This window comes from Carcharodon carcharias, chromosome 19 (assembly GCF_017639515.1).
Source record: "Carcharodon carcharias isolate sCarCar2 chromosome 19, sCarCar2.pri, whole genome shotgun sequence".
Taxonomy (NCBI): Eukaryota; Metazoa; Chordata; class Chondrichthyes; order Lamniformes; family Lamnidae; genus Carcharodon; species Carcharodon carcharias.
In genome coordinates, this window is record NC_054485.1 from 92,255,916 (window position 1) to 92,270,746 (window position 14,831).

A 14,831-nucleotide genomic window follows, 5' to 3' on the forward strand; every position below is an offset into this window, starting at 1 on the left:
CCATCAATCAGAGTCCACTTGCCAACCAATCAGCACTCTCTGCTCATACAGTGTGTTGTTGCTTCCCCTGACATTGGTATTCTTGTGATTGTCCTGATGAGTGCAAGACAAAAAGCTTCAGTAAAATGTCTTTTCTCAGGAATACTCAAGTTCTGTACCACCAAACGACTATCTTATGAGATAAACTAAGGGACTCTTCGACCCTGGGACAGGTGGGTGGTTCTGGAGGCCATATCAGCATAGAGAGAGGGGTTTAAAATCAACTAAAACTTACAACTCTTGTTGAGTCACAACATTGAGCTTGCCAACTCACTCACTTGCCGTCCCACTCAGATATCACTCAAGTCAACTTGGAGACTCCCAGGATCAACCTTCCACAGAAAGATGGGACAAAAGACCTCCCTTAAGGCCAGGACACTGTCAAAATAAGGGATAATCCCTCGAAACACGGGACAGTTGGTCACCCTGCGATGTGGCTGCCACTGCTGTCAGGCAGGCAGAGAAAGGCCACTGCTGCCGGGAGACCGCCCATAGGCAGCTAACTGTCCCCCCCCCCCCCCGCCTCTGGGAACCTGTGGGCCCATTGAGAGATCCCACGTTAACAGGCCTTTCAAGGGGTGGTGGGTAGGGGAGCAGGGTAGCCCTCCTTGCCGTCCCATGTCACCTCTGAGTAAAGGGCCCGGCGTGGGCTGCAGCAGACAGGCCAGCTACAAAATCTGCCCCTGCCAGCCTCTCTTCCTGATCTCACTTGGAGCTAAAAATCAAGCCCACATGTGCCTCTCTCCACAGATGGTGCAAGACCTGCTGAGCATTTCCAGCATTTTCTACTTTCATCCTATCTTACAAGACTGTGGCTGTGCTTCAAAAGTACTTTTATAGTTGTAAAGCCCTTTGGGATGTCCTTAAGTGGTGAGTGGCGCCAATCAAATGAGAGTCTTTGGTTTGGAATGAGGAGGTGGCCCTTTCTGAAGCTGCCCAGACGAAAAATGACGCTGCGCCCATTTCTTCAAAGCGCGTGCGCCGTTTCCCACTCGCCTTGACGAAAGATGGCAACAGGCGCCACCCAATGAGCATGCCCCACTCCGCCAGCGCTTGCCCCGCCCCTTCTCGTGCTCGTTGTTGGGCGTGGGGTGCCTGCATGAAAGATGGCGGAGATGAAGCCGTTTACAAGATAGCGCATGCCCAGTTCCCCGGCGTCGCGCGGTTGGGGACCCGGATGCGGGCGTGCTCCGCGAAGAGGGGCCCCTGCTTTATGATCGCGGTGCAACCCGTGGGCTGGTCTTTTCGGTGGCGGATCCTGAGTGTGGCAGGTGAGGGAGGCCAGCCGGTGGCTTCTTCCATAGGGAAGGGACGGACACCTCCGGCTCCGGGGAGCGGAATACCCCGGGAGAGGAGGATGGGTGCGGGAGAGAGAGGGAGAGGGAGCGAGGGAGGGGCACCCGGGGAGGGAGATTTTGGAGCGAGTTGGGAGTGGAAAGTGTGCCCGAAGCCTTTGAGCTAGGCCGCGGCCTCGGTGCCTGGTGAGGGCCGAGGCCGGGGAACGTGGAGGGGTGGAAGGGAAGGGGAATGAGGGTCCCGAGTGGTCCCTGGGTTGGGGAGAGACTGGACCAAAAGCAGGAGACAGTCTAAATGTTTAGAGATTGGGGAGCTCGGTGGGGCAGCGGGGTCTGGATGTCCTAGTACATGAAGCTGGTCTGCAGGCACAGCAAGTGATTGGGAAGGTTAATGAAATGCCCCCTTTTATTGCAAAGGGGGAATGGCATATAAACAAAGGGCAGTTTTAGTGCAGCTGCACAGGGCCCTGGTCAGAGCACTTTTGGGGCAATCCTTGGTCTCTGCTTAAAAACAAAAGGGGACATGATCGCGTCAGAAGCAGCTCAGAGAAGGTTCACTCACCTCATTCCTGGGATGAAGGGCCTCCCTTGTTAAGAAGGGTTGGCCTGTCTCCCTTGGAGTTTGAAGAATGAGACACCTCTTATTGAAACATGCAAGATCCTGAGGGGATGTTATAGAGTTGGGAACAGGAGAATGGTTCCACTTGTGGAAGAGACTAGAACCAGGGGGTACAGTTTTGAGAAGGAGGCTCTCTTTCTCTCTCTTTTCCCCCCCCCCCTTTGAGACAGATGAATTTTTTTTCTCTGAGGGTCATTCGTATGTGGAATTCTCTTCCCCAGAGGAGTGGAGGATGGATCATTGAATTTATTCAAGGTAGAGTTAGACAAGACAGCTTCTTAATTGACGGGGGAATCCAGGGATATCGGGGGCAGGTGGCAAAGCGGAGTTGAGACCACAACCAGATCAGTCATGATCTTATTGAATGGCGGAGCAGGTTTGAAGGGCCAAATGGATCTACTTGTACTCCTGAGTTCTATTTTCCCACATAAATGACCATTGGGTCCTGCTTTCCTCTGCTTATAAACTGCTCCCTCACTATTCCAGGATCATCCTGCCATGCAAAGATAATTCCACCCCCCCCCCCCCCCCCCCCCCCCCCCCCCCCCCCCAACATCCCCAACCGAAGCTTCTTAAGCCCTTGCAGTGTCCCTGCCGTCTTCACCTCTAACAAGTGCCAGGAGCTCAGGGACTCGTTTCTCACTTGAGATTGAGACCGTCTGATTAGCTGTGTTGCTCACATCAGCTCGGCTATTGGACTCTGCCCTGCCCAGGTCCTGAACCTATATTTTTCTCTCCCCTTGTGCCCTCACTCTGTTCGTCTTGCCCATGAAACCCACCTCAACCCTATTCCCACTAAAAGTGCTCTGATCACCCAACTTGCCCTCCTGACCTTCCCCCCACCCATTGTGTTAGCCAGTGTTGTAAACAATTTAATTCCATTTTCTCTTTATTGTCCATGCAGAAATTCATTTTGGGTACATTGCTCATTTATTAAAAAAAAGTCTGCATTGTTGTGTGATTGCTCGAGTATAAATGAATGATAACAGTAAAAGAAAGTAAATTGCCTGATAACAGAGATCTAAATTTAATTAAAATGTGTTTAAAAACTATTCCAATGCATTAAAATAAATCAGTCAATGAGTCCCAACCTGAGTGCATATCCGTTCCTCAAACTCCTGTTAAAGATTCTTGTCGAGAAGGGCATGAGGGAGGTCAGGAACCAGTTTGTCCTGCATCAGAGAGGTTGTAGTGCTTTCCCTGAATGCATCCTGTAGTAATACTCAAACAAGGAGTTGATTCTCATTGTTCATGACATTCAGTGGTTCCCGCTCTTTTCAGGCGTTAGGCGTTGTCCTCTCTCCTTTAAATCTGCTGCCATCACACCTCATCAAAAGTCAATCCTGGGCTCCATCCTCGGTGCAAACTACAATCCCATCCCCAACTTCCTTTCCTCTTTAAGGTCCTTAAACGTGTTGTCCCCTCTCAAATCCGTTCCCAGAACTCCATGTTTGAATCCCTGTAATCAGATGTCCGCCCCTGACACAGTACCACCATGATCTCCTGTGTGACTGTGACAAAGATAAACTCTTGCCCCTTGCCCTTCTCAACTTTCCTGCAGGCTTTGAAGCTTGGTTGATCACACTACCTTCCTTCAGTGCCCCTCCACTGTTGTCCTGCTGGGTGGGATTGCTCTCATTTGGTTCCATTCTCATCTATCTAATCGTAGTCAGAAAGTCACTTGCATTGGCTTCTCTTCCCACTTTTACACTGTTACAGTGTTAATTTTCACATATAGAACCATAGAACACTACAGCACAGAAAACAGGCCATTCGGCCCTTCTAGTCTGTGCCAAAATATTATTCCGCTAATCCCATTGACCTGCACCCAGTCCATAACCCTCCAAACCTCTCCCATCCATGTATCTATCCAATTTATTCTTAAAACTTAAGAGTGAGCCCGATTTACCACGTCAGATGGCAGCTCGTTCCACATGCTCACCACTCTGAGTGAAGAAGTTCCCCCTAATGTTCCCTTAAACCTTTCCCCTTTCACCCTAAAGCTGTGTCCTCTCGTGTTTATCTCCTAATCTAAGTGGAAAGAGCCTACTTGCATTTACTTTGTCTATACCCCTCATAATTTTGTAAACATCTATCAAATCTCCCCTCATCCTTCTACGCTCCAAGGAATAAAGTCCTAACCTGTTTAATCTTTCCCTGTAACTCAACTCCTTAAGACCCAGCAACATCCTAGTAAATCTTCTCTGCACTCTTTCAATCTTACTGATATCCTTGTAATTAGGTGACCAGAGCTCCACACAATACTCCAAAGTTGGCCTCACCAATGTCTTATACAACCGCACCATAACATCCCAACTCCTATACTCAATATATGCTGACAAGACCCAGTTCTTCCTATCCACCACCTTCTTTGACTCCTCCACTGTTGCTAAATTATCAGATTATTTGTCTTAACATCCAGTACTGGATGAACAGATATTTCCCATTAATTAAATGTTGAGGAGACTGAAGCCATTGTTTTGGTCCTTGCTCCAAACTGTTCTCTGGTGCTGTCTGAGACCGAACCGGTCTGTTCACAGTCATGGTGTCATATTATGTTAATGGTGCAATATAGCTGCAAGTTGCTCTGGGGGCTGGGGGAGGGGTGTGATGGTGTGTGGTCAGAACTCACTTCTGGGTAGAGAGGGAATCAGAGCCACTCCTGGGCTGAGATAGGGTTGCACTATCTTAGCTGCAAGTCCTTTGGATGAAATGAATAGAAGCCTTTGTCTGTTTAGGTGGTTGGGATCAGGCAGAGAGTATTGGGTTGCTGGAGGAGTTTGGACTCAGGAGTTCTCTCTGAACCTACTCCGCAAATTCACACAACTTTATGGAAATAAGGTAACAATGCTGGGAGTGTGATTGTGCAGAGATATATCGCTGTTATATAATTTAATCCTGGGAGTGTGGTTGTGCAGAGATATATCGCTATTATATAAACTAATCCTGGGGGGAACAGATATGAAAGGGGCAGACTACAACACAAGAAATAGGGGCAGGAGTAGACGATCTTGGGCTTCAACTCCATTTCTCCACCTGTTCCCCATATCCCTTGATTCTCTGAAACCGAAAATCTGTCTATCCCGCCAGCCTTAAATAAATTCAACAATGGAGCATGCACAACCCTATGTGGCAGAGAATTCCAAAGATTCGCAACCCTTTGAGTGAAGTAATTTCTCCTCATCTCAGTCGTAAATGATCGGTCCCTTATTCTGAGACTGCCCGTGTTCTAGATTCCCCGACTAGTGAAAGCATTCTGCGTCCACCCTATCAAGCCCCTTCAGAGTTTTGTAGGTTTCAAAGAGATCGCCTCTCATCCTTCTAAACCCCAGAGAATATAAATCCAATTTATTCAGCCCCTCGTCATAGGACAACCGCCTAATCCCAGGGACCAACTTAATGAAGCTTTGTTGCACCGCCTCCAATGCAAGTCTGTCCTTTTCTTAAATGTGGAGACCAAAGCTGCGCACAGTTTTGCAAATGCAGTGCACTGGAGGGTTTTCTGTGCCTGTGTTAGGGTTTGGAGTTTTTGGCGGTTCTTGGTTTTAAGTTGGAAGTAGGTTGATGTCTTTTCTCTCTCTTTTTGCAGAATGACTGAGTGGGAGGGTGTGCCCGCAGTCGCAGAGACCCCTGAGATCAAACTCTTTGGCAAATGGAGCACGGACGATGTTCAGATCAATGACATTTCGCTGCAGGTGCGTGAGGCTGTTCCTGTTCTCCTGTGTGCTGATCGGGGTGGGTAGGTGCTCTGCCTTTGCCTGTTTCCCCCTTGGTCGAAGAAGTAGGATTGTGCAGAACGGCCATACTGAAGGTACAGGGAAGGAAGGGAGAGCCTGGAACTGGTTTCTTAATAACAAGAATTGAGGGCACCGCTTTAGTTAAAATGGTCGGCCCAACCATTTCACTGCAGGATGTCCATGGCGCTCTATAGATCAAACCTGGAAGGAAGACTTGTGCCTTGAATTGTTGTAATGTAGGAATCGTGGCAGGCAATTTGAGCAGAGCAAACTCCTGAAAGTGGCATTGTGAGAATGATATTAGTCGGGAAATAAATATTGGCCCGGGCGCTGGCGTAACTCTCCTGCTCTTCCTCAAAACACTGCTGTTGGACCCCTTACGTCACCCTGAGAGCGTGGATGGAGCCTCAGTTTAGCGTCACACCTGAAAGATGGCACCCCCTCGGCTCAGCACTGCACTGACAGTGTCGGCCGAGATTGTTGTGCTGAAGGCTCTACGGTGGGAATCGAACCTGCAACCTCCTGATTCAGAGGAGAGTGTGCTCCCGACTGAGCTGTGGCTGGCCACTCCTGTTGTTTAAATGACCTTGTCCCTGGGGATTTGGGGCTGGGTTAATGTCGGGGAAGACTCACATTTGGAGTTGCTGCCTCACCACATTAGCAGCAGCAGCAGAGTTGGGCTTCAGAAATATCTGAGCCACCAACTAGATACTACAGCTGCAGGTTCCACGTGTGCCAGCACCTCAGTCGAGTGATAATTTCTCGCTGCACTGAGTACTGCCAGGCATTAGTTGAAGGTGGGCAAGGGGTTTCTCCCAGTGTTGTGACCAACTCAACCTCCCTCAACCAAAGTCACCAGCAATAGATTCACTGCTTTCTTGCTGCTTGTGAGTCTTTGTTGTGTACAACATAACGTGTTGTGTTTGCCTGTGTAATAACAGCCCTTTGAATGTTAGATTGTTTCATGTCTTGGTATCTGGCTGTATGTGGGATTAGCGTGCCTGTTGCCCATTGAGATCCCAGGAATGGTGAATGCTGACCCCTAGTGGCTTCTCCTGGAAGCCCAGTCATCAGGCCACTTGCTAGAAAATGCAAAATGCACCCCTTGAGGCACTGGAACTTCCAGCTCTGCCAGGTGACATGCGACAGAAGTCACGGGTTGACCACATCAGATAATTAGTGAGCGAGCTGGGCTTTTACAGTGATCTGCTTTTTAGTTTATCAGTGCTCACTTTCCTTTCCAAATGATAAGCACAGCAACTACAGGCCAGTCGGTTTAACTTTGATAGGAAGCTTCTAGAAACAATAATTCGGGACAAAATTGATAGTTACTTGGACAACCTGGGCTTACCATTGACCAGAAAATGACTGGATCGGCCATTTCAATACTGTGGCGACAAGAGCAGGTCAGAGGCTGGGAATTCTGTGGAGAGTAACTTGCCTCCTGATTCCTCAAAGCCTGTCTACCATCTACAAGACACAAGTCGGGATTATGATGGAATACTGTCTACTTCCCTGGATGAGTGCAGCTCGTACTTCCCTGGATGAGTGCAGCTCGAACAGCACTCAAAGTGTGACACCATCTAGGACAAAGCAGCCCACTTGATTGGCACCTCATCCCTCATTCAGTGGCAGCAGTTTTTACCATCTACAAAATGCAGTGCTGCAACTCACCAAGGCTCTTTTGACAGCACCTTCCAAACCCATGACCCCTACCAACCAGAAGGGCAAGTGCAGAAAATGCATGGGACCGCCACCATTTGCAAGTTCCCCATCAAGCCACACACCATCCTTCACTATAGCTGGGTCAAAGTCCCTCCCTAACAGTACTCTGGGTGCACCTATACCACATGGACTGCAGCGGTTGAAGGGGGCTCACTACCATGTTCTCAAGGGCAGTTAGGGATGGGCAATAAATGCTGGCCTAGCCAAAGATACCCAGATCCCATGACGGAATAAATAATTTTTAAAATGTGGGTTAATTAACGAGGGCCTTTTTGTTAAGGGAAAATCGTGTTTAACTAATTTGCCGGAGTTTTTTGAACTAACAGCGAGGGTTGTTGATAGCAGTGCTGTTGATGTGGTGTGTGGATGTCCAAAAGGTGTTTGATACAGTGCCACACAACAGACTTATGAACAAAGTTATAGCTCTTGAAATGAAAGGGACAGTAGCAACGAGGATACAAAATTAGCTAAGTGACAGGGAACAGGGTAGTGGTTAATCAATATTTTTTGGATTGGAGGAAGGTCTGTAGTGAAGTTCCCCAGGGGTCAGTGCTTCGGAGCCTTGCTCTTCCTGATATATATTAATGGCCTTGACCTTGGTGTACGGGGCACAATTTCAAAGTTTGCATGATGGTATGAAACTTGGGAGCATTGTGAACTGTAAGGAGGATGGTATAGCACTTTAAAAAGACATTGACAGGATGGGCAAGTGGCAATGCAGAGAAATGTGAAGTGATTGATTTTGTTTGGAAGAACAGGGAGAGGCAGTAAAAGGTACAATTCTAAAGTGAGTATGGGAGCAGAGGGACAAATCATTGAAGTTGGGTGGAGAGAGTGGTTAATACAGCATATGTTATCCTGGGGGCTTGGAGTACAGAAGCAAAGATGTTATGTTAAACCTTATAAAACACTAGTTTGGCCTTAACTGGAGTACTGCGTCCAGTTCTGGCCACCGCACTTTAGGAAAGATGTGAAGGCACGAAAACACCAAGGCTTTAAGAGAGGGTGCAGAAAATATTCAAGAGAATGGTCCTAGGGATGAGGAACTTGAGTCGAGCAGGTAGATTGAAAAAGTTGCAGCTGTTTCCCTTGGAGAAGTGAAGGCTGAGATTTGATCGAGGTATTCAAAACCATGAGGGATCTGGACAGAGTAGATAAGGAAAAACTATTCCCATTGGTGGAATGTGAGGGCACAGATTGCTGGTAATTCCTGTCGAATCTGCTTCCATCGCCTTATTGGGTGGTGAGTTCCACATGATAACTCGACATGTAGTATTTCTCCTCATCTCCCCTCCGACTCATTTGTCAAGTTGCCTCCAGTTAAGTGTGGTACCTTGTTGAACTTTCTCTTTCTTTGTCCACCCCCCACCCTCCAGGATTACATTGCTGTCAAGGAGAAATATGCCAAGTACCTCCCGCACAGCTCTGGGCGCTATGCTGCGAAACGTTTCCGTAAGGCCCAGTGTCCCATTGTGGAGCGTCTGACCAACTCCATGATGATGCACGGCCGGAACAATGGCAAGAAGCTGATGACCGTGCGGATTGTGAAGCACGCCTTCGAGATCATCCACCTACTGACTGGCGAGGTGAGCGGTGGAGGGGCTGGTAAGGAAAGGGGTTGGGTAGGATAGAATTCCATCCTCCTTGTCTTCCAAGAGAAAGATAAGGTGCAAAACCGACTTGATGTTTTTGGAGTTAGACCAGTGAGGTGGCTGATTTTTCCTTTATTCTCGAGTGCGCATGGGTATCATTTAAAGTGCTGGTGAATTTTCTTATCCTGCTCACAGTGGGCCAGGTATCTCGATATAGCCGGCGGCTCAGCGAGTCAAACTGAGCCTTCACTGCCCCAGCTGTGATAGTTGCCAGACAACTGGTCAGCACAAGTGTCTGCCACATTTCCAACATTTCTGCTTCCACCTCTTCCCATCCCTCCTAGAACAATGATAGATCCCCCTCGTCCTCACCTTCCACCCACCAGCCCGTGTTCGGCAGTCATTTTCCGCCACTTCCAGCATGATGCCACCACAAAACACATCTTCCCCCTCCCCTTTCAGCATTCCCTCTGTGATGCCTGGTCCACTGCCAGCACCCTGTCCCCTTCCCACAGCATCTGTCCATGTAATTGCAGGAGGTGTAACACTTGCCCCTTTACCACCTCTCTCCTCACCGTCCAAGGCCGCAAACACTCCTCCTAGGTGAAGCAGCTATTCACTTTCTGTTCTTTCAGTCTGATTTATTGTATTTGCTGCCCCCAGTACATTGGTGAGACCAAATGTAGATTGGGTGACTGCTTTATGGAACACCCCTCTGTTCAGCCCACAAGCATGACCCTGAGCTCTCGGTGACCACCTGTCATTTTTATTTTGTCACTTGTTCTCACGCTGGCATCTCTGTCCTCAGTCTGCTGCACTGTTTCAGTGAAGCTCAACATAACCCTGAGGAATAGCCCCTCATCTTTCAGTTGGACACTTTATAACCTCCAAGTCTTAGCACTGAATTCAACAATTTCAGTCTGTAATCTCTGCCCCCATTTTGTTTCCTTTATGTCTTTTGGTTTTTCTTTCATTCAGCAGCGCACCTGCTCCAGGCATAACTTTTATTTATTTTCTTGCCGCATCACCATTCTCTTCAGCTCTGGAAGACTAACTCTTCTGTCATTCAATTTCTCCTGACATTTATAACGTAAAGAAGGGCTCTGAAGAAGAGTCATACAGGCTCAGAACATTAACTTTGTTTCTCTGTCCACAGATGCTGCTGGACCTGCTGAGTTTTTCCCAGCGTTTTCTGTTTTTAATCTCCTGACTTTTGCCCTATCTCAGATCTGCCTTTTACTCCTTGTCCTACCCAACCCTTGCTCAAACCCCTACTAGAGCACTAACCTTTCTCTGTTCTGAAGAAATGTTAACTCTGTTTCTCTCTCCATGTGCGCTGCCTGACCCGCTGAGCATTTCCAGAATTTTCTGTTTTTATTCTGCCTTAATCTTGCTGCTTTTTAGTCAGTCACAGCCATATGTTCTCTGCCTGCTTATACAGAATGGCCAGTAGATGGCCACCAACTTCACCTGTAAGATTTACAGAACAGAAAGAGACCATTTGGCTCAACAGGCTTGTGCCTGTTGGCAGCACTCTCATCTGTGGTTGAGGCAGTTGTGGACTAGAGTTCCGCTGAGCACAGTATCAAGGCTGATGCTTCGGTGCAGTACTTGAGGGAGTGCTGTACTATCGGAGGTGCTGCCTTTCAGGTGAAATATTAGACTGAGGCCTTGTCTTTCCCCTTCAGGCTGATGTAAAAGATTCCTTGGTATTATTTTGACAGAGTGCAGGGACGTTCTACTGTGTCCTGGGCAATATTTCCCCCCCGCCCCCCCCAGGCAAACAACAGTCAAATCATTTTCTGGTCCTTACCTCACTGCTGTTTGTGGGAGCTGGCTGTGCACAAATAGCCCCATCAGTGTAGTCTCCCTCATGTATTTATCCAGCTTCCCCTGAAATGTATCTGTGCTGTTCACCTCAACCGCTCTGGTAGCCAGTTCCACTCTCTGGGTAAAGCGGCTTCTCCTGCATTCCTGATTGGATTTATTGGTGACTAGTTAGTATTCACGGACACCAACTACATACACCAGCCTTGCTCGCTGCCGCTCAAAGTGAGAAACATCTTTTCAATACCTACCCTGTTCAAGCCCTTGATAATGTTAAAGACTTCTCGGCCTTCTCTTTCTTCCCGAGACCAAAATGATGCAAGACTGGGCTTGGAGTTTGGGTAAATGAACAGAATGGGCCTGTTGTTCTTAGGCTATGAGCAGCACTGAGAAGTTCACACCTGTTGCCTGTTCCTAGGGATCCTGAGAAATGGATTGCTGCTTGCTGTGGTGGGGCTTGAATTCTGGGGCTCTGTTTTTAGCATCGTAACCGCAAATCCAACTTGCTCTGTTGCCACGGCGTGAGGAAGCTTGGCCAGTTCTGAACTACGATGAGTAGTCGGCTTACAGCTGGGGTGTTACTGTGATCTGCGATGGATGCTATGAGCTCCGTGTGTTAACTGTGTCCTTGTGCTGTTCAGAACCCACTACAGGTACTGGTGAATGCCATCATCAACAGCGGCCCTCGTGAAGACTCCACCCGTATTGGCCGCGCTGGCACTGTCAGGAGGCAGGCTGTCGATGTGTCCCCGCTGCGGCGTGTTAACCAGGTATAGGCGCTTGGGGGGGTACTGGTTTTCATAAGGGAGATGCTTTGTCCGAGTCGTGCTTGGATTTTTGTATGCAAATGAATTTGGGCTGTGCAGTTGAGCAGGATTTTGCAGCTTTCTGCAGCGCGCATTCAGTTTGGTGCAGAGAAAATCACGTCTGGGTCAAATACTGGATGGCTTCCGGAACCATTGACAGATTGGGCCTTGAGAAATACGCTTGTTGTTCCCTCTGGCTGCTCTCCACACTACCAACAGCTGCCAGGTTTGGGGAAGTGCTTTCACTGTCCATACAGGGAGCTCTTTTATGTAAATTCAACCAATTAGTAAGACGTGTGCAGCGAATTAGATATTTAACATCTCTTGCTGTTAATCCCCAGGCCCACTCGCATTTTCCACACGCAACTGCTGCCTGCTGCAGAGCCATATGTGTCCATTAATCACTAGGCACCAAGTGCTGAGGGCATTCAGCACTTTGAATCTATTCTAGCGTTCAGTTAGATCATGGTTGATTTGGTATTTTAAACTGCATTTATCCACCTTGTTTCTGTAACCCTTAATACCCTTGGACATCAATTATTGGCCCGTCTCATGTTTTGAAAGTTGTTTGGCATAGGATTTGACCAAGCAGTCCCGAAGCTTCAGTATCGCACTGAGGGAATGCTGCATTGTTAGAGGTGCCGTCTTTTGGATTGGGCCTGTTAGACTGAAGCCTCCAGTTGCTTGTTTGAGTTGGAGATGAAAGATCCCGTGGCACTGTTGAAGGAACATCATGACAGTTCTCTGTCTTGGCTGACCACCGAACTAACTGATTAACCAGTCATTGGGCTTGTTATTATGGGAGCTTGTTGTGTGAAAATTGGGCACAAAGTGCTTTTGGGGCCGTCTGGAGGTTATGAAAGGGGCTATAACAAATACAAGTCATTCTCCTTTTCTGGGGCGCCCTGGGAATGTGAAAGATGTAACATAAATGCAAACCTCTCCATTTGTAACACAGCACTATAGATATTGGCTCCTGGATTGAAGTAGGAGCTAGTCGTTTGTGGGGGTTTGCACCCCTGAAATGGGCAGAGGTGCTCACAAGTGCTTTCTGTCGCCTATTTGAAGTCGCTGATTTTTTTTTCTCTTGTCACAGGCTATCTGGTTGCTATGTACTGGGGCCAGGGAGGCTGCATTTAGGAATATTAAAACCATCGCAGAGTGTCTGGCTGATGAGCTCATCAATGCTGCTAAGGTAAGCCGCTGTGGCAGAGAAGAACTGTGTGTTTTTAAAAAAAAAAACAGAAAATGTCCCTGTTATTGGCAGTGCTTGAGGCTCGGGCTGGGTCACCTTCTGCAGTGCAAGGGAGAGAAGAAAAAAACTACTGTAAACAAGGGAGTGTCCCTGCCAGAATGAGGTGGTTTATTGGCCCTGTGAAGGGTCCTATCTAAATCACTGACTTCTTTGCTGCCTCTCAAAGGACTTGCTGTGTCATTCTGAGTTTGTTCGAAACTTTCTTTTGTGTTTGCTGATTATGAAAATTGCAAATCATGGACCACTCTTCATGTCACGTGGAAGGCCATTTTCCCCATAATTGGCAAAAAGACTTAGAGAGGTGATGAGTGTTTTTTTTTAAACCAGGAAGTTTTGTGTCTGAAAGGGCAGCGGAAATTGATTAAATGCTAACTTTTAAAAGGGAACTGGACTTGGAAAAAGAATGATATTTCACGGCGAGAGAGTGGGGAGCGGCACGAATTGGGCTCGTTCTTTCCCAAGAACTGACGTCGGCGCGATGGGTTGGACAGCCTTCTCTTTGTGCCACCTGTTGATTGAATTGCTGAGGTGGACTCTGCATTTTAGAATGCAGCGGGTAATAAACTGGCTTATGTCTGAACTTCCCCTCAGCCCTTCTGAAGGCCTTCTGGGATATATAGGCTGAATTCTTTTATTTTACAACAACCTCCTGCCTTGCCTTAGGTGGTATTCCTCCTCGCCTCAATCTGAGGGTCGGGCATTGATCTCAGACTAGGCTGACTGTCACCCAGCCTACCTGCCCCGAACACTATTCGGGAGCGCTGCTTACAGCAGGTGCCATTGTAAGGAACGCCTGTGTAGATTGTGGTTTAAGATCCCATTTCTTGAAAGGCACATCTAGGTCTATCGAGTGTTCTGGCCAACATTCCTCCCTTGCCAAACACCATTTATTAAAAAAAATAGCGTGAATGCTTGCGTGTTTTGATACTTATCTGACTTGCGATGCAATTACTGAGCTGCTTTCTCATGTTTGACTGCCCCTCCCGCTTGCATTCACACATGAGTTTCTGAACCAGTTGATTGTGTAAATGGGAAGCAGTCCTGGTTCTCACTGAGTCACTCTGGATTTGCCTGCCCTGAAATTACTCCTACAATGAGTACTTCTCCGATTTGACCCTGAGCCTATTTCTTGCTGCTTGTGGCGAGCTTGCATAAGAGTTAAAAGCAGCAAATTGAAAGGTCCTTTCTCTTACAGTCAGGTACACAGCCTGAACTGCCATCTGATTGTGTGCGAACAAATGTGACCCATGACAGCTGCCTTCATCTTTTCCTGAGGACTTGGCATCTGGACCTTGTCTTTTTATTCAGTCCTCCCTCCCTCTTTTTTTTGTACATACAAGTTCTCTGAAAGTAGTCATTGTTAGCCTTTTCCTTGACAAGGTTGGGTGAGTGGATGGGGTGGAATTTGTAACTGCAAAAAAAAAAATGGCTACAGCGGGTGTTCCCAAGCAGTCTAGGCAGTGCCCTGGTTATTAATGATTCACTTTTGTCATTCGCAGGGTTCCTCCAACTCTTATGCCATCAAGAAGAAGGATGAGCTGGAGCGTGTGGCCAAGTCTAACCGTTAGTTTTGTAACGTCTGGGCATCTGAATTCTCTAATAAAAGTGTTGAAAAGATACCTTGTCTCTTACACCCTTCATAAGACAACAGTTCAGAACACTGTGGGGGGGTGGATGGTCTGTGCTTTGGCAGTGCACTGTTAACTAGAATGTGCCAGTTGTGGCTCAGTTGGTACTATTCTCACTCCTGAATTGCAAGGTTCCAAGTTCAAGGCCCATTCCAGGACTTGAGCTCAAAAATCTAGGCTTATATTCCACTGCAGTGCTGGGGGAGGGCAGCATCATTAGAGGCGCCATGTTTTAAGATATTAAACAGAGGCCTTGTCTGCCCCTCAGGTGGATGTGAGAGATCCCGTGGCAGTATATTTCAGAGAAG

At 47.8% G+C, this 14,831-nt stretch overlaps 1 protein-coding gene across 1 annotated transcript; it reads left to right on the plus strand.

Annotated features, from left to right (window-relative positions):
• The first annotated feature begins 1,179 nt into the window (after positions 1-1,179).
• Positions 1,180-14,512, plus strand: rps5 (ribosomal protein S5). The gene is made up of 6 exons (XM_041213456.1): positions 1,180-1,310; positions 5,543-5,648; positions 8,792-9,001; positions 11,476-11,604; positions 12,737-12,835; positions 14,395-14,512. The coding sequence occupies exons 2-6, from the start codon at positions 5,544-5,546 to the stop codon at positions 14,461-14,463; spliced, it is 612 nt and encodes a 203-aa protein (XP_041069390.1). The 5' UTR covers positions 1,180-1,310; position 5,543; the 3' UTR covers positions 14,464-14,512.
• The last annotated feature ends 319 nt before the right edge of the window (positions 14,513-14,831 follow it).